This window comes from Hippoglossus hippoglossus, chromosome 7, assembly GCF_009819705.1.
Source record: "Hippoglossus hippoglossus isolate fHipHip1 chromosome 7, fHipHip1.pri, whole genome shotgun sequence".
NCBI lineage: Eukaryota > Metazoa > Chordata > Actinopteri > Pleuronectiformes > Pleuronectidae > Hippoglossus > Hippoglossus hippoglossus.
In genome coordinates, this window is record NC_047157.1 from 19,247,291 (window position 1) to 19,266,806 (window position 19,516).

General features: G+C 41.0%; 2 protein-coding genes across 3 annotated transcripts; both read right to left on the reverse strand.

Moving 5' to 3' along the window:
* Window positions 1-8,412: 8,412 nt before the first annotated feature.
* On the reverse strand, window positions 8,413-14,791 carry abtb1 (ankyrin repeat and BTB (POZ) domain containing 1). The gene is made up of 12 exons (XM_034591773.1): window positions 14,536-14,791; window positions 13,271-13,333; window positions 13,132-13,187; window positions 12,868-13,012; window positions 12,531-12,690; window positions 12,362-12,407; window positions 11,786-11,902; window positions 11,508-11,620; window positions 11,314-11,412; window positions 11,047-11,214; window positions 10,238-10,438; window positions 8,413-9,771 (listed from the first exon to the last, which is right to left on the reverse strand). Exons 1-12 carry the CDS (start codon window positions 14,589-14,591, stop codon window positions 9,565-9,567), a joined length of 1,431 nt encoding a protein of 476 aa, XP_034447664.1. The 5' UTR covers window positions 14,592-14,791; the 3' UTR covers window positions 8,413-9,564.
* A 1,684-nt stretch (window positions 14,792-16,475) lies between these two features.
* LOC117765325 (deoxyribonuclease-1-like) lies at window positions 16,476-19,498 on the reverse strand. 2 transcript variants are annotated; one of them, XM_034591782.1, is made up of 10 exons: window positions 19,368-19,498; window positions 19,189-19,271; window positions 18,771-18,859; window positions 18,585-18,671; window positions 18,390-18,502; window positions 18,058-18,170; window positions 17,729-17,886; window positions 17,494-17,590; window positions 17,286-17,412; window positions 16,476-16,679 (listed from the first exon to the last, which is right to left on the reverse strand). In XM_034591782.1, exons 2-10 carry the CDS (start codon window positions 19,267-19,269, stop codon window positions 16,558-16,560), a joined length of 987 nt encoding a protein of 328 aa, XP_034447673.1. In that variant the 5' UTR covers window positions 19,270-19,271; window positions 19,368-19,498; the 3' UTR covers window positions 16,476-16,557. The 2 variants fall into 2 exon arrangements, with proteins under 2 accessions (XP_034447673.1, XP_034447674.1); XM_034591783.1 differs by having other exon boundaries at window positions 19,189-19,289; window positions 19,368-19,478.
* Between the last annotated feature and the right edge of the window lie 18 nt (window positions 19,499-19,516).

The window sequence follows — 19,516 nt, forward strand, 5'->3', positions numbered from 1 at the left end:
ACTTTTTTGCTGCCAGATTGTTGAAAAAACAAAATCAAAATACTTATTTAATGATTTATAATCATTTATAACTGTATTATTACTTGTTAAGTTTTAAGTTGTTACTAAACAGAGACGCCAGAGAATTTGTAAATAAGCGGAACCGGAGACCGGAAGAAACCCAACACAGTAGCATAGAAACTCTACAGCCACTAGTGTTTCGGCGGTGTAATTGCAGAGCAACGCACACACACTTACTTAGTTTTTTTATGCTGTACGAACAGGGTGAAACGTCATGACGATGGACCACCCTCATCGGACTCATCTCTGCAAATTCCATGTATGTGTAAAACCTACTTGGCAATAAACTTGATTCTGATTCTACAGGTTACAGACATGTCATAGGTGTGACAACAGAGAGGAACGACTTAACAAGTTAACATAGATGCTGCTATAGCATCAGTTAATTTAGCACTGCAGAGTATTTCTTCATTAACAGAAGAGCAAGAAACAGCACTGGAGGCTTTTCTCCATAGAAAAGAAATGGAAACGATTTTGCCCTTCGTCTGACTGGCTTCAGAAACTGTGATAGACAGATGGTTCATCCAATCACCTGCCAAGTATTTTTTTTTTTTAAAGCGCCTGCCCTTCTACAAACAGTTTCCAAGGAAGTCCTCCAAATAAGTCTGTGTAATAAACCATCTGGTGCTTCAGGTTATTAGATTTTAGCATGTAGCTGAAAACACTATACTGTGTACAGCCTCACTGTGCTGATAGCATCGCTGTAAGATAAGGCGAGGAGATTTTATTAATAAAGCATCTGTCATACACAGAGATTCAAGCTGCTGAAAAAAAGGTCAAAGGGTCTAACCAGTCAAAGTGGTTTTTAGTTTCTAATAATAGTGTAAAACTCAAATACATATAACATAAAATATTCATCATTTATGCCACTGGAGTAGACGAGACTGCAGTTCACTCTAGCGTCTTAATCCAGAGCATCAGCCAAACAGATGGCACCAGCACATGTTTGTACGTCATCTATTGCAGGAAAAGTGTCTCTTCAATTAATACAAATTATTATGTTCTTATTAAAATATTCTAAATAAATCATTATCTGCTGTGATTAGTGAGATAAGATCAACTTTATTATTGATTCAAAGCCAGGAAGAGAAGGCGAGTAATCTTTAAAATGATCAAACCAAGGGAGCTGTTTTTATACTGAAATAGAAATGAAGCATTTCATTGTACAGTTTTATTACAGAAATACACTCAAATCAGGAGTCCAGGAACAAGTAGAGTGCTTTTTACTCCTTATTTTTATGCTGTGCATGGGTTTTACCCGTTTCAGTGATGGCTTCTTCTGCAGAGAACAAAAGCTCTGTCAAGTGCTTTCCTGGTGCCTGAGGTGAAATGGCCAGGAAGCAGGAAAGTGAGTGAAAGAAATCGCAAGTTTGGACGCTCACTGTTTGTAACTGTGCAAAAAAAACATCCTTGAATCTAAAGTAGCTGAACACACACGGAGGAAAGAGAGCTTTGTATCGAGTTATATTAGCAGGAAAGAAAACATCGGAACCATCAAAGCAAAGTCATGTTTCTAACTATTGCTGTGGATTTACCATTAGTCTTTGCAACTCTTAAGAGGAGACTTATTCATGTGTTTTTATTATGGTTCCACAGCTCAGACATAACACTGTTTAAAACCTCAAAATGAAACCTTGACCCATCATGTAGAGAAAAGAGGACTAAATCCTGCTGTGTTTGATGCATCTTGATGATCCAGGTCTCTGTGCAGGCGTGACAATGGGATGTATTAAACCCACTGAGGCTGCAGCCAATGAAAAAAATAAACAGCAGAAACTTGAACTAGAGAGGCCCCCCCTTACATGGAGCACATACCTCCACCAAGACCCAATAGTCCCCTTAAATTGAAGGACACATTATGTTATCTCAGCTGCACATTGTTGGTAGCTACAGGTTTGTAGCCATTGTTACTGGATAGCAACTGAAAAACAACTTCCGTCCTGAAACCACAATAATCTCTGCTACCAAATGTCACACCCGAGATAGAAATCCCCTAAATATGCCAGATATTTTTCATCAAGATCCACTAATGATTCCCTTGGAAACACTGAAAATACACCCCCCCCCCCCCCCCCCCCCCCCCCCCCCCCCCAAAAAAAAAGAAAAAAGAAAAACACCCTATCTCGCAATATTAAAGAAAGTGAACAAAAAAAGACCTGGATCTGCTCTTTTGTCCTGGATTCTTTTTTGGTCTCATTCCACCAGGTTTTGTGGCTGCTGACAAACAAACAAACGGAGAGGAGCAAATATCTAACCTGCTCTGGAGGTAACAAGGAAACATAAACATCATCAATTTGAACAGAGGAATGTTTTTGTATGTTTCTTTGTCATTGTTTGGATCTGCATTGGTAATATACTCAAATGAAAGATTTTAAATCAATAACTTTTAGCAGAAATCTTGATGGTGATTTCTTTCTTTAAATTTCAATTGTTGTGCGCCCCTTACATCTGATATTATAACTCCACTCACTTAGATCTTTAGTTTGTTTTTGTTTTTTTAAACATAGCCTCAGCAGACACAGACACTAAACTCCAAGGTCACGACGTGTCATCCTCGCAGCAGCTTTAATGAATCCACACCCTCAGAAGTCCGTCTGATTGTTTCTACTGAACAGTTCTGGACCAGAGCTTGTTGTCCTGGATAGATTTAGCCTGTCTTTTGTTAGAGGTCTGTCTAAGGACAGACCAGTCACATGGTGACACTGTAATCCTGTCTCACATGCAGACGCTGTTTGTATATCTCTGCAGAGCTGGCTGTGTTCTCTACTGGCAACCTTGTGACTCACCTTGAGCGGAGCTTTCAATTGTGCTCTACACAAACAATCAAAGAAGATAAGACACACGATGAAGAATGATTGAAAAACTCGGACATTTACATGATAAATAAAACCGCTAAGATTACCTGTGCTGCAGCTTGGGATGCTGCCATGATCTGTGTAAGCACGGGCCGGATATATTTACTCAGCTTTCTCAGAGGGCCTGCTGTCTTTGTCAAAGCTGACTAATAAGACCACTGCTCACTCGCTTGTCTGCGTCCCGGCCGCTAATACTTCAAGGGAGCGTATAAGGCTTAATCCCATATTACCGTGGCTATGTTAAGTGTAAGCATCTGACTCTCACACACGTCCAAGAGGAGCCTCTATGCAGTGAAAGGAGATAAACCGAATCGTGGTTGATAAGCTTCAGCGGCAGTGTCTATGAAACTGTGTAGGCATACCCAGCCTGGTATTTACATGACAGGACATGGAGATGCTGGGGGCAAAGCGTCTGGCTGCTGAGCCCCTTCTGGTTTCAAGACAACCCTGTAAACAGATCTTCTTGGCGCGAACCTGTTGTTTAATTTATTGCGTGTATAGTCTTAACTGTGCCATTTCCCAGCCAGCCATTCTTACGTAATCGCTGGCTGGGATGAGGCTGCACCGACTCCAAGTCCTACGACTGATGAAATTTAAGCACAGGCTTTCTGTGATGCCAAAATAAAACTAAGATGTACTACGTTGATATGTCATGTAGCACTAATATAGTAAGTTAGTATTGCAATATTGTTATTTTGAAGGTGTTCATTTATGGAAATATAAAGTGGGGAATACAATAGAGTGGGAAGGAGAGACAACACTTTTCAGGTCAGTCTCTGGCTAAGCATGGGCTTACCTCTCTCTTTCTCTCTCTCTCTCTTTGGTGGTAATCCCCAACTAATTGCAAATTAGGATATTGGCAGTGACAGCAGCAGTGAGTTATGTCTTCCGTCGCCTGGAAGGACGCAGCAGTTGTCCGCGCCATCACGTCGTCAATGTGCACGTCTGTCCCTCACAGAATACAACGCAGTAATGGCCAACACCTTAAAGACAGATGTCAGAGGTGAAATTGTAGACTGTGTGGTAGAAGTACACTGAAAGATATGCTAAACACTAGAGAATTTGCAGTACTCCGGTGTGAAAGACGTGTTTCTTTTATATTTTTCTTTTATTTATATTAAATATTACTTAATTTCTCAGTTTGTGACCAATCTGTTCTGTGTATTTGTTTGTCCCCTTCCTTGTTTATTTCCTAGTGGCTCCCATACTTGCAACGACAGCTTTCTCATACAAATGACCAAGAAATCTGGTGTTGTTATACTGTGTAACTGAACAAATTGCAAATATAGTTACTTGCAAGTAAAACAAAAGCTTTGTACTCAGAATCCTTCAGATCTTATAGATGCATTATGCTTGGCATGATGCTCAATTTTAATCAATGCCAATTTCCTCCACTATAAAACAGAGAAACTCAAGTTTGAAAAATAGAATAAAAACAAACATTACAATAACAACACTTCATGTCCATCAGCTGCAGCTTCCTCAACTGCTCCAAACACAGTGAATCCTACATGTGAACGTTATGGTCAGCCATAGACCACCCAAGGTGAGTTATGATGCACTTTAAGAAACCACCAAAATAAGTCAGCGAGAGGACCTTAGAGTTGACCATTGAAAAAAGAAACTGCGGGAAGAGAATCTGGGACTATACTTACACATTTATTGTGAAATAATACTGCTGATCTTTATTGCTGTGTGCTGGGTCTAACCAACACCCAGGCTAATAATAACTTTACAGATTTTTACTGGTTGAGGGAATATGCAGAAAACAGCTCTACCTCCATTTGTCTGGTATGTCAACCCTGTATGAAGGGACAGATGTCACAGTGACGTCTCGGTGAGTCAGACAGAACTGACTGTGAGTCAAGGGATCATAACCTTTTCTGCCCTGGAAATTGTGATTGGAAAATATTTTTTTTTACTGACTTTACTGGACACATGACCAGAAATATGAGTCATAACTGGGACAGAGAAATTAGTACCAGTCAGTGTTCTTTGGCTTCAGGCTGATTTGAGGATATTGTTGATAACAAAATATGATGCCATTACTTTGAAAAGGAAATTATTTGAAACCCAATCAAAAGTGTCGAAATAAGTTTTCAATGAACAGACACAAGTCAGATGATTGTGTGATTATTTGATGTCACTGATGAGATGGTCTCACAATTTCATGCTATCCAACATCTGATTCTCCTAAATCAGATAAACTGGGTCACATCAGCTGATGATGACCATTAACATCAACAACAACAACTGGTAGGTTATGTGAGAACTTTTATTAGTGAAAACCAAAACGTTCAGCCTATATATACTGCTGAGGGTCGTGGGCGGAGTTGGGGCTAATCCCACCTGACACTGAGCAGGAGCTGGGGTCACCCTGGACAGGTCGCAAGGTCACCACGGTCAATTTAAAGTCTTGAATTAACCGAGACCCAATCTGTGTAGAATTACTGTGAGAAAACCAACATCTTCCCATGCAGACACAGGGACAACATCTATACTCCACTCTGGGTGAACCGGGATTCGAACTGGTAACTTCTCGCAATGAAACCACAATGATAACCACTGACCAACCGCCCTCCCATTGGAAGATATCATTACGGAGGTCAGACCTCTTGACAGGCTGCAAAGAATGTTTTACAGGCCTTTGGACATAAACTAAACAGGTACTTCACAGAATCATTAAAAAATATATTTATTTGCATTTCTGCCTTCATTTTATGGTGATAGTAGAAAAAAGTATGATACGCAGCAGAGAGCCCAGGATGGATTTTAACCCAGGCCACTGCAGGAAGGACTGCACCTTGGTACATGATATGTGCTGTACCAGATGAGCTACCTGATTATCCCAAGACTAAGTGGAAAATTTGACCTGATGGTGGCACTAGATTAACAACCAGTGGGATCAGCAAAGCTAGAACAAAACATCCTGAAGACTCCAATGATTGCAGCAAAATTTAAAGAAATCCATCAAATTGTTGTCAAGATTTTTAACTGGAAGGCCCTTTAAAGTTGGATTTAACTGACAAAATGTTGCTTTCCACAAACTCCACACTCCCAGTTTTCAGGCCTCACTCTCGCCTGCTCAGACATGGAGCCAGAGTTGAGGCGTTAAACAGGAACTAACTGGTGTCAGTTCCACGTGCAAACACCGTCTCCATGGGAATTGAATAAAATAACAAGAAATATAAGATCTTCCTGCACACAGCGTAAATAATCATTTGTCTAGTCTGAAACCCAATAAACTGGAGTTTCCCAGCCAAGACCAAAACCTTTCTGAGTTACCTAGCAACAACCGTAAAACATTTGTAAAGGGAGCTTGCTGGGGTAATAACTAATTGTGCTGTTTACTCTTGTCTTTTTTCTACATGTAGGCCTTGAAGAAGTTAGGCTGGAGGCCAGCGGTTTTGTTGTCTAACGGATGGCCTCAGTGTTTCAGTTGAACTGCTCTTTAATGTGTTCTAACAGCAGCTCTGCAACACAGTGGGCTCCCGCTGGGATTTGAGCTTACGTGCTATTCAGAACCTCAGGGCACCATTAAGGTGACATACAGCTTTGTCTTTGCCTCAGAGACTCTTTGAAATGGAAGTGATAGAGTCCAAAGGGGGGCCAGTTATAAACTGTACAGTGAGCACAGTGATGCAAACGTATACACTTATTTAAATCACCGCAGTGACAGTGCCCCGCCATTTACTGACCTTGTGAACCTGTGATGGACGAGTGATGTGAAAAACGGACAACTGTCAAACGGCCCCTTTCAGAAACTGTTCCCATGAGTTCAGAGCTCAAGATGAAGGATTTAGTTGTTTTCCACAATGTATGAAAAGATTTGTTTCCTCCATGAGGCAGCTGCTGTGTGACAGGCCACACACTGACCATAAACTGAGAAGTGGCGCCATCTTTAGGTGGCTTCCTCATAGACAGTGGATCACACAGCTGTATCTGTATTTTATTTAGATGAAAGAATAGAAAAAAGATAGAAGATGAAGATAAATAAGATACAGGTAAAGCCACCTCCAACACACACACACACACGTTTGTACATCTATCATGAGGAAACTCATTGGCATCATACATTCCCTAACCCCTTACCCTAACCCTAACTATCCAAACTAAATGCCTAACCCTAACCTAACCCCTTAATCTAACCCTAACCCTAAAACCAAGTCTTAACCCTCAAACAGTCCACTGAAAAATTGAGGACCAGTCAAAATGTCCTCACTTTCCCTTAATGTCCTCACTCTGTGGGTTGTAGGCTCAAAATGGTCCTCACAAGACATCTGTACAAATGGTAAATGGTCTGTATTCACACACACTCACAGCTGTAGGACCTTTTCTGGTGTTTTTGCTTTATTTTTAAAGTAAAATATTAAAATGTTGAGTACACTCACAGTAACACTCCTCAATCTAGCATTTGCAGTTTGATAAATAGTTTATGAAAACACTATAACAAGCAGTAAGCACATTTAAGTGTGTGTGAAAGCTCACGACTCCTCGTGGGGACCCTCATATGTGGCTGGTCTGTAATAATGAAGGACAATATGGAAAAACACATTTATAACATATATATCCGGTGTCTTTAGGGAAGGCATTGCATTCACTGCCCCCTGCTGGTTGAGCTGTCACATTCCCTCACTACTCTAATTTCATGTGTACAGTTTGGCTGGTGCAGATCAACATTTGTCAGAGGGGGCAGGACGTTTCTCTCTCTCTCTTCAGTCCTGGTTGCAGCAGCAGACAAAATCACCTCATCAGGATCCGTTTTCTTGTTTTTCTTCTCTGGTGGCTGCAGTGGTCCAGTTTTTGTAGATATATTTCTGTTAGGTTTAGTTTTGGTTGTTGGTTTATGGTAAAGGAGGATTCCCATGTTGGTCGGTTGGGTTTTCTTTCTTTTGTTTTGGCCACACAATCAGACCACTATTTATCTTGTCTTAAAGTTGGATGTGTTTGTTATTTAGTTATAAATTCATGTTCTTTTGGACCGTTTCTCTCTTGACTCTTACTTATGGTCAACCTCCTTGTGATGAGTCGCTTTTGGGGTCGTAAAAGTACATAAATTAACATAAGAAATGTCATTATACCTGCTTAAGACTTCATTATAGTGACCAATAAATGTTTAATTTAATGTTTGTACAGTATAGGGCTTATAACTGTTAATAGGTGGGGTTGTCAGTGTTGCTGAGGTTGATGAGGATATCATTAGTTTTGCAGGTATTCGGTCACCAAGTGATGGACAAGAAAGAGATTTGAACTGAAGATGGCACTAGATGACAAATGAAAGGGGGTTACAATTCCTAAGACACATGTGAACATCTGCACCAAATTTCATGGACATCACAAACTGATAGCTGTTTAGATACTTGACTTTAACCCACAAATCCCCAAACCCTCATGGTGGCACCAGCGTCTGGCTTGAAAAAGAACGACACAATGAATTCAAATGAAGTTATAGTGACATACTTCAAAATTCATGGAGATATATTGAATAACACACAACTCGTGCTCACTGTACCACGTTTAATTTCAAAAATCCAAAGCTGTTATTTATTCATTTTTCTAACAGCAGGCACATCAGGACGTTTTAAAAAACAAACCTTTAAATATTTTGCTGTGTCGATGGTAAATCTAACGTGCAAACAGTAGAGTAACAGCTTCATTTTTCTCGTGGACAAACTGGGTAAGAAAGGTATGCTGTGATACAGAGCTGCGGGAAATAGATTCATCATTTTTGAATTTACACAAAGTGCAAGAGTATGTCGAGGGGGAGGGGTTAATGTACTGTAAGTGTTCACACTTGAGGAATGTCATTGGTTGAATAGTGAGGTGAACTAAAGTCACTAAATCCAGTCAAACAGCAAATAAAAACTGCAGTTCATCTTCACTGCTGCTGTGCAGGAAGTAAAATATCATAAAACCATATTCTATGCAACTTGAAAATAAAAGCTGAAATTAAAAATATTTTCAGGACAAATGAAGTCAACGCACACTTCTTCTGACTCGACCACAGTCCAACACAACATCCCAGAATGTCTGTGAACAGACTTCACCCTGCCAGCTCCCTAAGTACAAAACTCTGAGCTGCAGTTTCACAATAGTTTTTAAGCAACGTCCTCAAACGACGACACAGAATCCAGCCATGTACTAGGTTTAGACCTAGTTACCAATAGTTCTCAAGTGTGAGCCAGTGCATGGCATGGACTCACTCTGCTTTCAGTTACTGTCAAAGTAAAATTCCAAGCTTCATTATAAGTGCCGGTGCTGAACGTCATTGGGGCCAAACCATGTTTTAAAAACGCTAAATAAGCGGCTATCCCAGCAGCTACAAATGATGTGTAAAGTAAATTCATGCATTTGCTATACAATGATAATAATAATCCGTTGTAAATACATAATAAACCACTAATGTATTTCCCCACACATGGTATATCTTAAACAAACTGAGAGCAGTCAACATACAAATCTGCCGCTACTCATCACAACCAGCTCCCACCAAAATATATACTCTGTAAAATATACTGTAAAAGAAATAAAACCTACAAACATACAGAAACATATGTTTTCTTCTCATCTCATTGTTTTTGTTCCGGGCTACAGATTCGCCCACTGTAAGCCCCCTGACAAAAAATGCACCTCGAAAACCTCAAACAGTTCAACAGTCAATATTAATGCTGGACAGCAGCTCCTCTAAGGCCTCCAGCTTCTGGTTGGCCTCCTCGATGGCGCTGTATGTCTGTACGTTGCTTGTAATGTGGTAGCGGATTTCATCCACCAGGGGGACGGAGTCGGACTCGTGACGGTCATCAAGGGATGCGGCGTCCTCTTTGATGATCTCTGCAAACTCAGGCTGCTCCACCAGCTGCAAAAGACCCGTAGGACAAGTAGGACAAGGATGTGAATTTGTCCTCAAACTCAACCTAGAGCTGTTTGAGTTTGAAAACTGGGATCTCACAAACAACTCCTCATGCTCACAGCTACAGTCTCCAATTACCCTAACCCCAGTCTGCATGTATTTGGACTGTGAGAGGAAGTCGCAGTACCCAGAGAAAACCCACGCAGACATAAGAAGAACATGCAAACTCCACAGAGAAATACTTCTGATTGACAGCACTTCTAAAGGTCACATATCCACACAGTATATCCTGTTAAATCTGTACAAAACCCACATGTTTAAATGGCCGTTTGTTTAACAGGGAGTTATGAATTGAACAAAGTATTTTTGACCAGATGTAGTAACTTCTCCCCTGCATTCAGTCTTAGTACCAAGCTAATAACCTACTTTCTCTGGCTTCATATTGATCGGAGACGCAGAGACCAACACCTACCCGCTCAATGATCTTGGCCATGTACTCAGTGCATTGATCCTCCAGCCGGGAGAGACGGAAAAGCTTGGCCGTCTTCAATATGTACAGGACGTTATCTTCACATATAGTCATACCGAGCGTCTTCCCACACAGACGCTTCAGCCCCGTCAGCAGATACATGTCAGCCACAAACAGCACGTCCAACACGTTCTCCGTCGTCAGCTGGACACGGAGAACAGATCAGGTGTCACACAATGATTTGCATTCGAGAAAGAATAGTTTTGTTGTATAAGGAGCTGTGTGTTTTAAAAAAACTCTGTCATGTCAATGTTAAACATAGACTTGTTACTATACTTATAATGCACCATATAAAGGATTGGTCAAGAATCCAATGTTATGCACTTAATAATTTCACTTAACCAAATGCGTGAATTTACAAATATATATATCACATTTTCAACAGAATTTCCCAAAACATATGTAACAAAAATTCCTAATAACACTGGACAAAGATGTAGAAGATCGATGAATTTACCTGCAGTATAATTTACATGAATTCTACATTATGTCACAGGTCTGGGAAAATTGTTTTGGAAAGAAATTACCAACAAGAACATTTTATAAGTAACATTATTGCCTGTGTCAGAGCAGAACGAATGTTCCCTTGCAAGTTGTTAACTTCGCTTTCAGAGGTTTGAAGCAACAAATTGATCCGTGAAAGCAGCGTTTCTAGTTTCCCATGTTTTTATGACTCCTGGGCTCGTAGCCTGGGAAGCAAGTGTTTCCACAAACTAACGACTACAAACGTCAGACTGAAGCGGGTCACCTACCTCTGTGGTATTACTGTAGATGTAATACATGACATGGATAAAGACTTCATGGGAGATGTTGTGTAAAGTGATCACTGGAGTGCTGGGCAGCGACTGCAACTGCCCTCCCTCACTGAAGTGATCCAGCAGTAAGGCTTTAAAGTAGTCGCTACGCCCGGAGAAAAACACCTAGTGACAAAAACACACACACACACACAATAAATCTATAATGTTCTCTTTTATTTATTTTTTAAGTGACAGTTTTTGTAGTGTTGTGTGATTTTGTACCTTATGACACAAAAAATCATAACCATCCACTCTGAAGCAGAGGTCGGGATAAGTAGGGAAGAGGTCGACTCTGTTGAAGGGAAGTTCTCCAAATCCAACCTAGAGAGGATCAACAACACAAAGTTTGTTCAGACTGTCAGACACTCACAAATATAGTGTGACCCAATTCTTATTCTTTGCTAAAACGTCCTTACTCTTAGTTCAGTGGGCAGAGCACAGTCTGCTAACTGAGCCATCTCCTCCGCGAGCTGACAGCTCTGAGTCTCCACAGTCAGGACTTTCACACAGATTCCTGGCTTGTTGGACACTGAAAAAACACACGGACACACATCATGCAGGCGGAGAAGATTATTTCATGCTGCTGAAAAAATGGCCATGAGTAAAAAGTGTCCCGGTACACTGAAGCTATTTGAATAAGCTCTAGATGTGTCACAGTGATAACACACAACAAGTACAAAGAGTACGGTCTTACCAAAGTCATACACGTGTTTACATTTATTCTCCAGCTCCTCTATAAAATCTGTCATCTTGCACTGTTTAGCAATCCGTCTGCACTCCTCCACGAGGCTTATATCGATGTCCATTCCTCCTATAACACAGAGGAGAAAAAACAACAACACTTTTTACAAGTTGAAAATGGCAGCAGGAACATGTCTGGCTCCGTTTGTTATCGTTTTAGATTTTGTGCATTTGGCCTATTTTGCTTTTTAAAGGTGACAGTACGATGGTGTAAAATGGGAACTTATTTAAATTAACACTCCACAGAGCAACAAATGGTCAGAAACTCTATAGGGCACCTTTGAAAACAGTGAGTGCTTCCAGCTGCAGCTTGAAGCCTGTTGCAGCCACTATAGTTTTAACTGGTGATGAAAAAGAAACTGAGGCATCTACCTCTGTGTCATTTAGGCAAAATACAAAAAGGACTTTCTCACTAACACCCGGCATGGTTACACTCCTGTCCTATTTTTCACACATGAAAAATAGGACAGGCTAAATTTTCAAACGAAACCGTGACGCCTGAACATTTTCCGCTCTTAAACACACCAACCTGTGTAGAAATACTGCAGGATGGCTCCAAAGGCTGCAGGGTGGATCTGGAATCACAAACAGCCTTCATGCATTTTGATACAGACGATATGACAATATTGCACAGTGTAATAGACATGACACTGTAACAGCAGCACAGAGGGAATCAAAGAGAATACATATTTATCTACCAAAGGGTGTTTGAGAGTTATCAAGTTCTTTCCCTTCCATTTGCTCTCAAACATTTCAGTGAAGTACTCGGAGCGTGCGCTGAGTACACAGCGGTGGGCCTGAAATGTCTGACCATGAACCAGGAACTTGACATCACTGTGTTGGCCCTGCTCAAGTAACCTGAGTGCAAAAACAAAACATACAAATGTTTGGATTACATTTATGTACTCTGTGTGGTCCTGCAGATGTAAGTACAAGCCATAAAGGTAGTATTCTGTGCTTCTGATACAACTGAGGAAAATGAACAGCTCTGTAGAGAAGGCGGATCATTTCCATGCCCAGACACTTGACGCTTACATGTGCAGGAAGTAGTTGAAATCATCCCGCTGCATAGTGCGGGCACTGACACACTTGTAATCTTTGAGCAGGCGTCGAACTGAGTCACTCAGGGAGCCGTACAAGCACCTCTCGCCATCAAATGTGTTGGCTTCACACTTGGCACCTGAAAAAAAAAAGAAATCTGATGATACTACAAAACATCTCGGTGCAATTGTAAGAATCAGCAAAAGGTCACGGGGAAGTAGTTTCAGTGTTTAGTCTTTTATGTATTAGCAGCCTCACCACTAGCCAACAGGTACTCGACCAGTTCCTCATGACCACAGAGGCAGGCGTAATACCTGGAGAATAAACATGTACACAGTTCAACATAGGATAATGATGCCGTGTTGGGATTTGACTACTCGCCGAAATTTGTACTTACAGCGGGGTACTGTCCCATTTATCTCTTACATTGAGCTCCACGTCTCTTTGTTCAACGAGGTATCTGAAAGAGAGAAGAAAAAGTAGAAGTTAGTAGTGGTGGAAGTTACAGTGGTTTCAAAATGTATGTTTTACGTTATTAATATATATATTTTTTACATACATGATATCATTAAAATATCTGTATAACTGCACACATTATGTTTGTCAATATACACGTAGAATACATTCACTGAAAGTGATATTTTGCATGGATATGCAAAATATCCTAGACCTTGCACAGCTGGAGAAATGCACCACATTGACTAGCCCTGCATTCCAATTGCTTGAACTGAATGAACTAATTACTGGTCTCCTGGTATTTAGCAGGACATACCAGTGTGTCCCAGAGCAGAGTTAGACCCTCTTTCTTTAACTAACTACAGACCAACTCCGTACTGTCTTCTTTATCTAAGGGTCGGGTAAAAGTAATCTCTTCTCTAATAATAATAATAAGCGCTTGTTAAGGTCGCTAATGACTAACTACTAAATCCAGAAAGAGGTGAGTGCTCGACTTTAGTTCTAACAACTTAAGTTCTGCCAATGATGTTGTTGATCAAAACGTTCTTTCACACCGTCAAGACACTTGGGTAGGAATCAAGGGCACTGCTTTAACCTTACTATGGTCCTAACTCTCCCTCAGAACTTTCTCAGTCACTCAGCTGAGATGTGGTGTTCCTCGGGGCTCTGTCCTTGCCCCCTTTTGTTTTCTATAGCATAGCAGTCTAACAAATCTCACAACCTGCAACTCTGACACTAAATCCTGCACATCCTCCGATTTCCTTGAATAATAATTATTGTAGTAGTTGTTATTGTTATTGTTATTATTACCGAGCTGACAGCCACAACCTGATTTGCAGCAGGAACCCGAGGAGCTGACCTACAAACGTTGGCTTGAGTTCCCAGCTGGGTCATCAGAGCTAATGTTAGCAGGCTGGGCTCAGCTCCGTGTTTACATGCTGCTCACAGTCAGATTCATCCAGCTGAGGAAACTATATCTGAACAAGCTAGCAGCAATAACACGTCATGTAAATCCAGTTAGCATTTAGCACACACACACACACACACACACACACACACGCACGCACACACACACACACACACACACACACACACACACACACACACACACACACACAGTCACACACACAGTCACACACACACACACACACAGTCACACACGCACATACACTCACAACAACAACAACAACAACATCATCTGATTACCTGACTCTAAAAATGTCGCCCTTTCTGCAGCTGCTAAACAGATCGTACACATCCATAGTCTCCTCGGTGTTTTCGCGGCTCTGTGATGCATTGAAACGGCCTGTCGACGGGACAGGTGAGCGACAGTTTGCTGGAAAGCCTCCGGGTTTGCAGGGCTCGACGCTGGGGCAGTTGTCTGAGATGTCACGCCTTCCTGCAGAGTTGTTTACAAGCTGCTCGGATCCTCGGTGTTTTTTTTTTTCTCCCGTCCCCGAGGTGGGCGAGGGCCCGCTCCTGCGCCGCGTCTGATTGGCCAGTGCCCGTTGACTTCCTTGTTTGGGTTCCAGGAGAGCGGTGATTGGTTGAGGGGAGCACATCCGCGTCTGGTTGAGCCAATCAGAGGCAGCAGTAGGGGGCGGGTCTTGCTGCTACACTTCACTTCAGATGTGCAGAATATGTGTAAACTGGTTCTGTCGACTTTCCTGCAACATACAACAATAAACCCTGAATTATGTATTATCATCATCATCCCCACCCACAACATGTAACTAATACAAGACACTGCTCATGAAGTTCCTCCATTAAGTGACCTTTTCTATTCTGGCTCAGTAAATCCTCCTCTCAGTGGTTTTCCTGTGTACAAGACTGTAATGTGACATTTTGCTGCAGTGCATGTGGGCACTATAAACATCCTGCCTGACGGGCTGAGGAGCTGCAGCTCTGTCATGACTATTAAAAACCAAACTAAAGAGTCTGTTGAAAGCTGCTCAGCACTGACCCTGAGCTCTGCCCCTTTTCAGTTGATGATAGTCTTTGGACAAGCACACTCTTGTGTTGTGCTGTTGTGTTTGTGTTATATCATGCGTAGTCTTGTGTGTTGTCTTTCTGTTCTGACCCGCCAAGCGGCTGCAGATGTGAACTGTCTTTAAACTATAATCTGGTTCAGTGATATTAATGTTTTTAACGAAACAAGGACCCTTTTAAATAAACTAGATAAACAAATAAGTATAATTCATCTGCAGGTCTTTGTGTTGAATCTTAAAACACTTTAGGGGACGTGTTGCCGAATTTCATTATATTTCGTGGACATATGGATGTTGATGTTTCTGATCTTAGTCTGATTTTTTCAATTGAAAATAGCACACACACGACACAGATGACCACAAATGTGTCATAATAAAACCATAACTGACTTTTTGTAATATACACAAATAAAACATATTAAACAAGAAAGTAAAATTAAAGAATAGAAAAACATAAAGGCAAAAAGAGTGGATGAAAAAGAAAAGGATTCTGTGTTGTGGCTTTTCAGGCCCATCAGCCAGCTCCTCGTTAGACAGCTTCAGTTCCTTTTGCTGCTCTTGTCTTGACCTGTCACTCTACGCCTAAGGGTGTTTTTTCAAAATCACCAGCATGTTTCGACATTCAGTGCTTGCACAGAATAGCCACAATACACTCTTTCATAACTTCTTCTGAATGATGTTTCAGCCTCTATTACATTGATCATTACAAAACTTGTCTGCGCATTTTTTGTATTTCTGTGTTGCATTTTTTATTTATGAATGTTCTTGCAGGAAGACTGTGAATGGTCTGGCTGGAGATTCTAACACTAACCATAAAGTTTTTAAAGTTGTTCCCAATATGCCATAATATTTGTGTGTCATGCCATGTTATCACACAGGTCTGAGTGCATCAGAACATGAATGATCCAGATCTTAGTTTACCCACTCGCGTAACAAAGGTTCATCTTGCATCTCACAAGCTACTGTGTACTTTATTGATAATTCGGACCATGCTGTTTGTCGTTAAAAACTTCACTTCCTTCTCAAAAAAAACCAAGATGAAAAATTACCCAGACACACAAAGGGATCACACAAAATGACCCAATGCCAGATGACCAGAAAATGTGTTGTATAAAAACCAGACCAGTTTCAAAACAGTAATTTACCTCAAGGCAAAAATATGTGTAACAAAACATTATTTATTTATTTCAAAATGTAAAACACGTAAAACACGTAACTCGAAGCGTTTCAGAGCTATTATTCATTCCTCTAATTCCATTTTGGAAAGTTTCTGTTTTAATATGGAGATCTGAAGTTGAAGTTTCTTTCGTGACAGCAGGAGGTTTTCCTTCTGTAGTCTCAGCACGTCGACCTGCAACGTCTCTGCGAGGAGAAAAACACACACAAAAACACACAGCTCATGATTTCACAGACACAACAATGTCATTGGACATAATTCCCTACTTAAATAAGTGTACTCTCCATTCAACAAAGATTAAAACAGGAATCTAAAGGAAAATAAACACTGACGCACACATGATTCACCTCTTTTCTTTTCTTATAAGCGCACAGTTCATTCCATAATGTTGACAAATTAGTGCTTTAGTGTGTAGGTTTGAAATGCTCAGAAATAGAACAAACTGAAATATAATAGAAAAAGTGACTGAAGTGGAGCAGAGAATCTTTCATCATCATGCATCAGTCGACTGAAATTATATCTGGTGAATTTAAATGTGGTGTCAAAGGGGACAGTCAGGTCTGGTCAAAGTACATTAGTATGATAACTTCATAAATATTTTTTGCCTTTTAATGAGAATTCTAGATAATAAGGAAAGATAGAACACAAACAACCTGTAGGTCCTATTGTAAAAAAAAAAGATTACTACCCCCAAGGTGTCAAATACATGTATTTCAACTCTCGTCTCACTTCGCTCCATGTCTGCAGGGGAAAGAATGTCAGAATGAGTAAATTACAGTGTTGCTCGTTACCTATGACGGTTTTGTTGACAGATGCATTCTGGGTATCGACTATGTCACAACTGTGGTCAGTCATCCAGAGAGGTACAGCGATTTGTAGATCTACCTCAACAGGGTAGTGATCGCTCACTCTCAGAGCCTGAGGATGATACATATTCGTAATTAGTGATATCACCAAGAAACAGGAAAGTAATAGAGGTGCATGAAAACATAAACTTACCATTTCCTCTGTCATATCAAACTCTGTGTGGAAATTGAACGGCTTGGCTGAATTCGGCACAATAGCAGCCAGCATGTCTTCACCATACACAACAATCCTGTTAGAGAAATATGTATATAATGTAAGTCATTCTGACAATACACCGTACATACATTTTTCTTCCATTCAGAGATAAATATTGCACTACTCTTTAAATCAAACATCTTTTCTTAAAAGCTTTACAATGTCCACCTGCCTGTCGTAGGTGTGATCATTTGACATATTTGCAGTGGTGTCAACGTCATCCCCAATCAGCCAGTGGAAGTTCTTGTCACTGCGAATGCGGATCTCCTTCATTTTTTTACGTGTGACATACGCACCATCTGCATTGAAGTCCCCCAGGATCATTATGTTCTAAAGGAAATCAATAACAGTAAGTGTTCAATGGTCTATATTTGCATTTGCATTCATGTGCAGTACTTTCTCTATGCGAAGGGGCAATTTCAGCATGCGGAATGGGGAAGACTGGGATCGAACCGCCTACTAAGAGGATGACCGATACTGCAGCGGGCCGTCGTAACTCACATCAGTTTTCCACTTGTCTTTAACCACCAGGACGACCTCGTACAGCTCATCCAGCTCTTTCTCCGAGTCCCAGGGTGTGGTGTGGACCGGGATCAGCACTATGTCCTCCAGCACTGAGACAAACACAAAGGACAAATGTTTGTCTCCACCGACATGTCCCATCATGACTGTCTAAACTTGATCAACTTGCTGCTGGCTTTTATTCTCATGTCAAACTGGATCCCATCACAAACACAAACATGACTCAGACATACCGCAGACGTCACAGCAGCAATCTGTCTACAGCAACTCAACCCTTAAACACTGATAGAGCGACTCCCTGTTAAACTGACCTGTGTTGTGTGGTTTGAAGTGGAGAATGTACGGCTCCCTGGCAAAGGCATCAATGTCGTTGACCTGGTTGTCTTCATATTGGTAGCAGTCAATCAAGTTGACCACATCATCCCTTCCAGTGGGAGAAGATGTGTTTTAGTGCAAATGGTTACACTTAGGGAGTCTTATCGTCAGGTAAAAAGATTTGAACTCACCTGAAGAGAAACAAAAATTGTTCCTTGTATCGGGTCCTTCCCAGGCGGGTGCTGAGCTGCAGGGAGTAGTGATGGCTTGTGTTGACCCTGACGTGAGATAAGCATACAACACACACAGTAAACACCAACATCAACCGTGTTTGCTTCATTCAGAGATTAAAAAAGATAAATAAAAAATCAACTCACCTGTTCAGTTCGTTCAGTAACAGTTTGACAGAATCTCCGCTCACGTCCACAACCTCCAGAATGAGGATGATGTCATATCGAGACACAATCTAAAACAAACAGTGCCAGAGGTAAGTAGAAGTCTGAAGTTACGAGGAAGCAAGTTACACCTTTCAGTCTTAAATATGAAATCATGAGGAAACAGAGATTTGGGGGGTTTTCTGTAGCACACCCTGTCACACCAATAACAGCTAATAAATTTACTTTGTGCTTTGTTTGTCACACTGCCTCATTAAAGCTCTTTGGCTGCCTCCCAAAACTAAACCCTTGTAATTATTACGCATCCGAAATTGTGCTCTGTTTAATTGCCCAATAAATCACTGCGGAAATCAGCCTCCTCACAATTTACTATGCCACAACCAATGAAAACACGTTTTACCTTAACCAGAGTCGACAGCACATCTGCATCGGAGACCTTTGCCAGTCCAAACCTCTGCACGTTGAATGAAGCTATCTTCATGCCTGACACGAAAAAAAACTCAGACATTTAAAATAGAGTCAAAGATAAAACATTTACATTATTAATTATCGCTTTACATAAATGTACTTTTTACCCACCTCCGATAATGTATTGATGCTATGCGTCAGTGGCACACCAACTCCAGAATGGACCGTATGAGAAATGTATTCATGTGTAGCTGTTATTTTAAAGGAAGGAGATGATTGCGTAAACGGTCTGAAAAGGGGAGAGAGACAGTTTCCAAAGA